An 11,279-nucleotide genomic window follows, 5' to 3' on the forward strand; every position below is an offset into this window, starting at 1 on the left:
TGCCAGGGTTGAGCTGCTAGCAAGCTGATTCCCTCGGCGTACCAAGACTTCACTGGCCAGCGGGGTGTCACTAGAATCAGAGACAGGCTCTGTCTGCGCACCCTCTCTAGTACAAGTGGTATCATTTCCACTGGGGGAAACGCATACAGAAATACATTGGGCCAAGGATGAGCTAGGGCGTCCACTCCCAGAGGAGCGCTCTGCTCTGTCATGGAAAAGAATATTGGACAGTGTGCGTTTGCTCTGGATGCAAACAGATCTACTGTCGTCTTGCCAAACAAAACCCAAATCTGGGCCACAACAGAGGGATGCAGCCACCACTCCTTTGCTAGAGGTCCGCCCCTGGAGAGGAGGTCTGGACCTAGATGCAGTCTTCCCGGAACATGAATGGCTCTGATAGACAGAAAATGAACACTGCTCCACTGTAAAAGATTGTGAGACAGGTTCAGCAGAGGAAGGGGGCGAGTCCCCCCTTGTCTGTTTGTATAAGAGACCACTGCTGTGTTGTCCRTTCTGATTAGAAGATGATGGTTCTCCCGAACTGGACAAAAATGTTTCAGTGCTAACAGGACTGCTAACAATTCTAGGCAGTTTRYGTRGAGCCTGGACTGTTGTGGAGTCCAGGTTCCCCTCACCGTCGCRCCGTCGCACAGAGCTCCCCAACCCTTCAGGGAGGCGTCTGAAAATGGCGCATTTTTAACAGCCCGAGTGCTACTGCTGAAATCATGGAAGCATCATTCCCAGTAACTGTAGTATGGTTCTGAAGCTCAGTTTGCGTCCCAGTTGAAACTGAGCTAAGCAGCAGTGAAACGCAGCCGCTCTGTTTTCTGAGAGACGAGCCCTGCTTGACAAGGAGAAGATTTATAGTCTGATGAACGAAAACTGCTGACTTGGTGCCAGAATAGACTGACAGATACCAGAATAGACTTTTCTGGGTGTTTACTGAAAACCCTAAAGCCTGAATGTGTGAAAGAACCTGAGACAGCTGATCCAGTGCTTGCTCTCTGGAGCTTGCGATCCCAGTTGTCCAAATATGCTAACAGACGGACCCCCCTTTCCCTGAGGGGAGCCAACGCAGCTTCTACACACTTTGAATAGGCGTGGGGTGCTAGCAACAGACCAAACGGTAGCACCAGATACTCGTAGGCTACACCCCCGAAGGCGAACCTGAGGTATTGTCTGTGCTCCGGGTGAATCGCTGTGTGAAAATAGGCATCCATTAAGTCGATGGCCACAAACCAATCGTCCGGGCTGATCGAGTGAATTAGCTGTTTGAGCGTTAACATTTTGAACCTGTATGTTTGAAGGTACCGGTTTAACACTCTCAGATCCAGAATAGGCCGCAGGCCGCCCCCTTTCTTCGAAACAAGAAAATAACGGCTGTACAGACCTTTTTGTGTTTCTGCAGCAGGAACCACTCGAATAGCTCTCTTTGTTAGCAACATGCAAATTTCCTCTTTTAAAATGGCGGCTGCCTCGGCTGTCACCACTGTGTTTACAATTGCGCGGAAGCGAGGCGGCCTGACGTGGAACTGCAGTCTGTAACCCATAGCAACAGTTCTTTGTACCCACGGAGAGGGAGTCGCGTTGCTAAGCGACTGACTTGCCTTACTGTTGGAGACGTGTCGCTGCTGCCCTCCACTGGATGGAGAAGGGACAACATTATTGACTGACGCCGACTGTTTGTGTTTATTTGTGCACAAAAATAATTCTTTAATGACACATTGACAACACTTGCAGAACTCTTTATTGCAGTAGTGCATTTTAAAACACACATGGGCACCCAAGGAGGGGGCTACAGGTTTTTTGTTTATTTTTTGGGACAGAGAAGACAGAACATTTGAAACCTGACGCCTCTTGGGGCTGTTTTCTGAAACACAAACATGTAAATGTCTTTTCAACTGCAGCTGAACATTGTCTCCCTGTTTATGAAGTCCCTGTGAAGACAGCCCTGCTGTTAGGAGGACTTTGACTTATTCTTCCGAGACGCTGAACTATCCTGCTGACTCGGAAGGGGGCCATTGCTCCATGCCGATTGTCGGGGAGGCTGCAGCTTGCTAGAAGGTTCAGCGGGCCGGGCCTGTGAAGTCCCGGGCGCCGCCGCCTTTTTGAACGGAGGAGGATGAGACGCGGACCTGGATGTGCTCGGAGCCTTGGGCCTCGCGTCGCGTCTGGGGACGATGCAGCAGAGTGCCTCAGCCTGCTTCTTCCTCTGTTCAAATTTGGTTTGGATGCCGTCAAGCGCTTGACCAAACAGTCCTGTAGGCGTTATCGATTCATCCAAGTAGGCCGCCCTGTCCTTGTCGGGAACATCAGAGAGCATTAGCCACAGAGCCACAGGTGCCTCTGCGCCACAACAGTGAAAGCCATTCCTTTCCCCAGAGCCAGCGCTGCGCAGCGGGACACACGCAGAATGTGGTCCGACGCCAGTCTGATCTCGTTCAGCAGGGATAAAAGGGGGTTTTCCTGCAGCATCTGACCTGCCAGTTCAGCCAAGGCCATGGCCTGGCAGGTTGGCCTGGCAGCACGGTGACGGAGCTCAGCGCACGGGCGGTGTTACCTTGGGCCTTGAAGATCTTCTCCAGCTGTGCCGAAGAGAATCTGCAGGGCTTGGAGGGGAGCAGGGTGGGCCCGCTCACACCGTGCTTGTGAGACGGAGCCAAATAGGCGGCTAAAGAAGGCTCCATCGGAGGGATGCCCACCAGGGCTGCTTGATCTGCTCCTTCTACGTCCAAGTACTGACCCTGTCCGGACACGAAGGCATGGATGGACAGTGGTTTGCTCCAGGAAAACGTCAGTTCCGACACGAAATCCTGAAACATAGGCAGACGGTGCTTCGCATCAGCCAGTTCAGACGGGAGATAAAACCCAGCAAACATCGATGGCTTTTGAGCAGGTGGGGGGGTCGGGCCACTGTACCTCCAGTTTAGCAGCAGCTCGGCGGCACAGGGATAAGAAGGACGAATCCTGGTCTACCGTTGCAGCAACGGGGTGGAGTGAGCTCGGTACGGTTCTTCGTCCTCGTCGTCAGACAGACTGTGAACCTCCTGCTCCACCTCCAGAACATCGTCCTCCTCCTGGTTTAGATCCAGGTGAAACCGGGTCTCGTCCCCCTCGATGTTGAGCAAGGCCTCCTCGTGCTCCATCTGGTCTGCCCAGCTAGCAGCGGGGGCTTCGACCGCCAAATACTCCTCTTCGTCGGACTGAGCCGTCTGACTGGATTTGGAGAGCAGCGGGTCCTGTCAGAAAACAGCAGTTTCCCCCAGCATTTTCTCCAGGAATTTCACTCTCCTCTCCAGTGTCGGACGTGAGAGTCCGGCACAGGCCCGGCAGGACTCGGGTTCTATAAGCGCCCGTCGAGCGTGAATGATTCCTAGGCAGGCCGGGCAGGTCTCATGCTGGTCCTACTCATGAAGCTTAAAGCCTCACCCCTGAGGACAGGGGCGAACAGAAGACTTCAGTTTCTTCGAAGGTGGTTTTGAGCATCTTGGAGCGTTAAGCGGGCAGACACACAAACCAGCAGGTAAAGTGGTTAACACCAGTAGCTAAGCTAGCTTAAGAACCTTCTGGAAGCTGAGCTAACTTGCAGCAGCTATGCGAGCTCAGGTAGAGGTGTCTATTGCGAGGTAAAGGGCGATAGAACTGAGTAATGACRCTGGTGACGCCGAACTTATAGGGTGGGGGTGGAGCCTGTCATCCGACGTTCAACGTCACCAGTCTAAAGACGTGATTAGAGGTGGCTTCAGCCAGGCGCACGAAGGGCGCCTGTCCCATACACAACAAGTGTGTTGTACTGAGAGAAATGACTGAAAAGGAACTTGGATGACTTGGTTTTAGCTTCTCTCCACTGGCTCTCTGTCAAATTCAGAATAGAATTTAAAAATATTACTCCTAATATACAAAGCTCTCAACATCCAAGCTCCATCTTATATCAAAGATCTTATTGTTCCATACTTTCCTAACAGAGCACTTCGCTCTCAGACTGCAGGTTTACTTGTGGTTCCTTGAGTTTCTGAAAGTGGAACGGGCGACAGAGCTTTCAGTTATCAAGCTCCTCTCTTGTGGAACCAACTTCCAGTTTCTGTCCATGAGGCTGACACTCTATCTAATTTTAAGATTAGACTGAAGACTTTCCTTTTGGATAAACCCTATAGCTAGACTTAGGTTTCCTGAATTATTCTTCATTTCTGCTGCTATAGACTTAGACTGCTGGAACACAAACTGAGCACATTTCCTCACTCTGCTGTTGTCTTTAGTCTCTCTTTTCTACAGGTTTATTGTAATTTTTTCTATCAATAAYTTTTTTCTTTTTGCATCTGGACCAGTTCTTCTGTGTTTGGCTGTGTCTCTTTCCTGTCCCGCAACAAAGCCTGTCGAGGCAGATGGCCGCCTGTCCTGAGCCTGGTTCTGCTGGAGGTTTCTTCCTGTTAACAGGGAGTTTTTCCTCTCCACCGTTTGCTCAGGATGGGAGACTGTGATGAAGTGATACAACACAATCTGCTGGCTTCTTCTTTAGATKGTGCTTTTTTTCATGTACAGTGCCCTGAGACAACGCATGTTGTGACTTGGCACTATATAAATAAACTGAATTGAATTGAATTGTTTCTGGGTCATGATGTTTTTGGTACCGAAACAATGCAGGACGTCTTCCACATCACCGGGACTCTCTGGAGACTCAGACTCATGTTGAAGATGTGTTCCAATTCTCAACAAAGCTGGGTGGAACAGTCCTTAAGCACCCTGGGTAAGACACCATCAGGGCTAGGAGACTTTTGGTGYGTTCTAGTTGTCCTGGGAAGTGGWCATTTCCCTKTTCCCATTGGTAGATTTAAACTGGAATGCCCCCTCCAGTGGTAATATTCCACTCGTATAGTGGAAGAAATGCGACTGCCCYAGTTTCCATTTCAAGATGGCGGCTACTCGCAGCTTTAGAAAGTTAACTCCATAACTTAATTATCTTTCTTAATTTTTTTGTGCATCACTCACACAAGTAGTGTGTTTTCTGTGCGATGTTGTACGTATTAAAATCAATGTTTATTTGCATGATGTACGTAGTAGAGCTCTTTTTGTCATTGTTTATATTATAGCAGTGTTGTAGTTAGGTTAGCGGCAGCAATACAATCGCCTGTCGGCTAACTGGACTGCAGRTTCATATGGCTTGTTGAGAAATGACGTCACTACCATTTACCAGTTCCGGGAATATGATGTAAATGGAATGCACCATTTGTTAGTGTGGAGTTTCTGCAACTGACTTCTCACCTGGTCTGCAGTCATGGCAGTCGAGGCTGAGGGAGGCTGAAGGTCAACAGACGATCATGCTATGCTGCTCAAGCTGGAAACGTACTCCCTGCGAACTGCCGACGTCGGCACAGGTTGTCGCAGTTTCATGACGAAAATTACGTCACCGGGCTTCGCAGCGTCGGCTCGGCAGCCCCTTTTGGCACAACCCGCCGGCAGAACTTTTTAGCCCCCTCCCAATGTGTGATTGGTCTGAAGTTCGTGGGCGTGTTTGTTTGTGCTGAAACTGAAAGTGCTCGGACACACACACAAAAAAAAACTTGCTTATAGAGCCGACTGTTGAAGCAGAGTTTTATAAAGATAGTCAAACAGAGAAAAACTCATGGCGTTTTGGTTTGTGCTGAAAGCGTTATAGACGCTGCATTTACTTCAACCAGTCTGTAAAAAAGGGGGAAAACCGACTCGCTCCCAGAGCGACTGTTACCAGGAAGCAGAGTTTTATAAAGATAGTCAAACCGTGAAAAACTCATGAATGGAGATTAAACAGATGTTGTGCATTGAGGAATCTGACTACGGATGGGTACCTTTGGCATTTGAATCGATTTGGTACCAATATCCGGTACCTGGGAATCAGTACCGGTACTTAATGGTACCGATTTTTGGTACTTTGTGTGTGTTGTTTTTTTTTTATAAGAAACTTTTATTTTTTTAACATATTTCTCAATATATAAAATTAACAAATATCAAGACAACATCCAACTCTTTGTATTGTAACATCAGTTTTTTAAAGGGGACCTATTATGCAAAGTTCACTTTTTTAAAAAATTTTTTAACTCAACTTTGGGTATGTACTTCTTAAAAAACAGTCCTGGGACCAAAAAATGCACCCAGGGGCATATTTACTGTAAGTAAATGTATTTTTAATGTATATTAACGACAAGTTTTATACTTCCGTCATTTTGTGATGTCACAAGCCGTACGACAACCCACTGGAATCTGCGTTCAGCCCCTTACCTAGCAACCCCTGGGTGAAGCTCCACCTCTTCCGTATAAAAAGCCGCACGGTGTACTTGTGCAATGCGCAGCTAAATTTCATAACAAGTCTCCAATAGGGCAATGGGTAGAGTGTTGGGCCAGAGAGCAGGAGACCAGGGTTCAAGACCAGCATGGACACAATTAAAATTTTTTTATTTTCATTCGTTATGAACACGWTTTCTCATGTACCACTATTGTTTAGCTTATTAAAGCCTTGTCAAAGCCTATTTGTTCGAATTTCTGAGGTATTTTCACCACTGCTGCTCCCTTGCATGCAGAGTGAGTGCAGAGCAGARGAGGAGGAGTAGGAGGGAAAAAAAGAAGCTCCGACCACGACTCTGCCTCTGGGTCTCATATGGTTGTACAACGGAGCTTCTGCTATTATTAGCCATGCTAACGTAAACRTTGGCTTTAGAGRGCAGAGTTAATGTCWACAGATTTTTGGAGGGCATTATCAACAAAGCTCATTAACATAAACAGCTCTTCTGAACRGAAGTCAGAGCAGGCAGAACTAGAAAATGGGAAATTTTATTATCTGAAAATTATTTTGTGCATTAAATTGAATGAACATGGTCTGGATAGCCCACAGACATACCATAAAAAATTCTAGGACCCATAATTGGTCTCCTTTAACCAATTTCTTTAAGGTGAAAACTCTTGAAAAAAACAAGACTGTTTTGTCTTATTGCACAAATTAAAATCCAGCTCCATGTATTTCTATTGATGTCATTTCCCCGCTAGAAAAATTGTGTGATAGAGGTCCATGGAAGGCAAATAAGTTTAAATCAAATAAGCAAAAGAGGATTGAGTTAAAATAAATAAAAGGTATTCAAGCTATGTTTTGAGCATCCAAAAAGCGCCCAACGCTTTAAAGCTGGCTGCTTGTGCTTCTTCAGGTCAGATGTGTTCAGACTGTCGGCAAGCACCTCTGTTGTTTTCCTCTGTCGGTCTCTGTTTAACGGCGGATGGAATAAAGAAAGTGGCGGTACTTTATTTTCTTTGAGCAAGTGAACRTCGTGCTCACAAGATAATTAATCCACCAGATAATTCAGAGGCGGTCTGTTCGGCGTGTTGTACTCCAGGAGCAGCGAGCTTCAAGACTCGTTTTCAAGCTAAGTACAGACTGAGCTCTGTTTACTGAACCAGCGGCTGCTGACGTCATGATGGTGCGTTCAGGACAAGCATGGAAAACTCACCACTCTTACACCAATACGGTTGCATAGATGCGTTTGGGTACCGAAACATGGTACCATTTGATTTTACATGAATAGGTTCTCAGAAGTACCGACAGAATTCGGTCTGTACTTTAAAAAGTATCGAATTCGGTACCCATCCCTAAATCTGACTGACAAAAACTGTGGAGTTTTAACCAGGTCAGATGTGGATAAATACGTCAGGTGAGTGACGACTTTTTTTTTCTGCATTGTCTGCTGTTGCGTGAAGAAACTCCATGCAGTGACGTATGTTTCAGCAGGTGGGGTTTCCCAGGAGCTCGGCGCGGTGTGTCTCTGGAGCTATGAAAGTTGTGTGCGAAAACAACTGCCGAACAACCACGTGACTGCGTGTCRACTCATCCGCATYGGAGGGAGTATGTTTCCAGCTTGAGACAGCAGTTGAGGGTCATTTGAAGAGGTCTGGTGGTGGGGGATGGGTCCTGCTGTCTCAAATCKGTTGAAAAACAGATTTAGCTGATTGGCCCTGTCCAYGTTGCCCTCCATTCCKCTTATGTTSCTGGACCCAAAGCCGGTGATTGTCCTTATTCCACTCCAGACCTCCCTCATGCTGTTATGCTGGAGTTTACACTCCAGYTTTCTTTTATAAACGTTCCTTGCTTTTAATTGTGTATAAACATTTTTGATGGCTGAAAATGATCTATATTGCATTATATCAGCAGCTGTTAAGTTAGAGCTCTGACAAACACTGGGTTGTACCGTAATATTCTGCAAGTAGAATCTACATTTGTTGCACTAACAATTGTTTACTGATTGTGTTCATTAAATTTGTTGAGTCTGCCAGCAGCTGTCATTATGTATTGCTGAACAGGTGATCTAGAATTATTGCTTTACAACAGCTTAGTACAGGCAAAGTACATAAGAATGTATGGAATACATCTTTTGCCAGCAGGAACTGAATTTGAMTTGCTCAGATTGAATGTGAATGTGCATAATTTGAAATTGAATGCRCTGATGTGAAAATGAATTTCACTAAATRGAAACTGAATTTAATGGTTTGAATTTGAATTAATTTGCTTTCAAACTGTATTTTGGTCTATTAAAAAATTCAATTCAATRCAATTCAGYTTATTTATATAGCGCCAAGTCACACAACATACATTGTCTCAGGGCACACTGCACATAAAAAAGAACAATCTAAAGAAGAAGCCAACAGACTGCRTTGAATCCCTTCATCACAGTCTCCCAAAAATTCAGTTTGACTGCTTTCTGTTACATTACAGAAGGAAAGCTTTACCAAAGTAAAATGTAAATCTGTCGATCTGTTTTTGATTACTCTGGCTGGCTTTCTCAAGAGCCYGGATGTCAGACACAAAAATCTGAATTTTGGAMCTRAACTGAAATTGAAYTATGGAACTGAAAGTGAAAGTAGTCAAACTTTTATAGTCCAAAATACAGTTTCAAAGCAAAGTMATTCAAATTCAAATCATTAAATCCAGTTTCAATTTCGTGAAATWAATTTTCAAACCAATGCATTCAATTTCAAATTATGCACATAACGATTCAATCTGAGCAACTCAAATTCAGTTCCTGCTGGCACAAGTTTTATCCCATACTTATGTGTGAAATGTTATTCCTTGTRCTTTTGTCTGTGAATTTTGATATGGGCTACAGTTTTATAGCAAAACATTCAGTTCCTGATGTGTCAATCTTAATTTTCTTGTTCTCTGAACACGTATACATCTGGTTCATATAGATCCATAGTCAACACATAGCAATGGTGGCATCTGTGCATGCCTCAAACCATGTGACGTTCAATCCATATATATAATAATGGTCAGCACCTGGAGAAGGTGCCGTTTTATGTACCTGTGACCACCTGGGTGGGGTTGACCGCTGTAACAGTAACGTTTCCTTGCTGCAGGGCTGATGCAGGCACTACAATCTGACCCTGGGGACTGATAGTGCCTGAGATAGAGCTGGGGGTCTGCAGATAACAGAATGCACACACAAAACCTCTTGTCACTTATTAGCTTGCTTTGATGAGGTTTATACTAAAGTGTGTTGTGGTTCTGRCGTCAGTCTACCAGCACAGCACACCTGAGTCTTGGTGGGTGAGAAGTTCTGTGGCTGTCCCTGTACGGGGGAGTACGGACTTCCTGGCTCTCCACTCAGCAGGGTCTCACTGTTCATCTTTGTCTTCAGGCAGGCGATGTAGCGGCTACAGAAGTCCTTACACAAGTCGCTCACCTTCTCCAGCTCCAGCAGGTGGATCCGCAGTACCTGGATGGCTTTCACCATCTCCACATAAGAACAAAAAAAGGTCAGTGACAGATGGGAGACCTTTTCCATCAACTGTCCTGGCCTGGCTTTTGTGGTGAAGAAACATTCACAAACACACACTAACAATCCTATTATGTTTGGTGTCTAATTTGAATCTGCTTCCTTCAGAAGTCCAGCACTTATGTAAAATCAGATAGAGGGAAAGTATCACAGAATCGTTTTAATTTTTTCTTCTCAAGCACTCAATCAGGAAATAAATATTCTGGATTTTTAACAAGCAACTGTTGCAAAAAAAGACAATCAGACTTGAGTAATTCGATTGCAAAAAATCCTTGACGCACATTATCAGCCTGAAGCTTCATTAAAAATAGGAACCGTTATAAACTATTCAGCGCACTTTTGTCTGGCCGGAATGTTATTTGTGTTGCTCAACGATAGCGTTTCCACTAACAGCTACACTGTTGATGTGTGTATCTTAAGTGCTATTTTGTAGCTATGGAGGGAGATAAAGAGTCCCTGATCAAAGTGCCCAGAAAATGACAGAAACTGACAGAAGTGTGGGAACCTGATTGTTGTCAAACTGTAAAAATAATGCGTTAGTCCTGTATAGCACTTTTTGGGACTCGTCAAGATGCTTTACAACTTCATTCATCATTCAGATTTGCACTCACATATTCACACACTGATGATGTTAAATTACATTTTAGCCACAGGTGCCCAGGGGCATACTGACAGAGGCAGGGCTGCCATACTGCACTGCCCCACTGACCACCAACAGCAAGCGAGGCAAGTGAGACGGCTTGAACTGTCTTCAAAATAAAAGCTCTGGGTAGCTCATAAGTTATTGAAGGAAATTGAATGCTTTGGAGGACTCAACATGTGTTCAAATGGGTGAGAAGGCTGAGAGAAGAGATCGACATGGAGAGGAGATGGAAGCTCCAGTAAGGAGAAGAATGCATTTTTCTGTAATTCTGGCCATTCATTTCATGCAGTTGCTGAATGCAATTCCAGGGTATGTAAAGAAATTCTGAAGTTAAATCTAATACCTTTTAATACCTTTTAATACCATCCCAATGTTTTTTAATACCAACACGACTTCAAGTTGAAACTGTAGCGGCAACTGCTTCAACCTATTATTAAAGTTACTGGATACATAGTTATTTCTTTGCCTTAATGAAACACTGATCTATATACAATTATTTGTTATTTAACCCTAAATTCAAGGCAAGTGCTTTCATTATGTGTAGGAAGAGCATTGCTATCAGCAACAGGTCGTCTGCTCTCATTTGTCCCAGGAACTCAGAACCAAAACATCCTGATGTCACACAACCATCCTCTAAATAACATCTGTGTGTGTCCATCTGTTTTTTAAACGTATTAAAACTTCTGTTGAACATGAGAATGAACCCCACCACCACTACACAGTTTTACCCTCACAATCACCATCTTTTATCTGCGTTTACATCGACAATACCAGCTAAAGAACAACTGTAAACGATTCAATCAACTTCTTTTAAAAAAATCAGTTTTCAATTTTTTCATACTGAGCAG

At 44.9% G+C, this 11,279-nt stretch overlaps 1 protein-coding gene and 1 pseudogene across 2 annotated transcripts in view; both read right to left on the reverse strand.

Annotated features, from left to right (window-relative positions):
• Window positions 1-11,279, reverse strand: part of LOC106535536 (homeobox protein PKNOX1) — a 39,419-nt gene that overhangs the window by 16,203 nt on the left and 11,937 nt on the right. For both annotated transcript variants that reach the window (XM_014032572.1, XM_014032573.1), the window contains exons 5-6: window positions 9,546-9,746; window positions 9,315-9,432 (exon numbers count right to left, since the gene is read on the reverse strand). In XM_014032572.1, the coding sequence (XP_013888026.1) occupies window positions 9,315-9,432; window positions 9,546-9,746 (319 nt within the window). The remainder of the gene's footprint in view (window positions 1-9,314; window positions 9,433-9,545; window positions 9,747-11,279) is intronic.
• LOC106535538 (uncharacterized) lies at window positions 630-3,840 on the reverse strand (annotated as a pseudogene).

Source organism: Austrofundulus limnaeus, unplaced genomic scaffold (genome assembly GCF_001266775.1).
Source record: "Austrofundulus limnaeus strain Quisiro unplaced genomic scaffold, Austrofundulus_limnaeus-1.0 Scaffold1483, whole genome shotgun sequence".
Classification (NCBI taxonomy): Eukaryota; Metazoa; Chordata; class Actinopteri; order Cyprinodontiformes; family Rivulidae; genus Austrofundulus; species Austrofundulus limnaeus.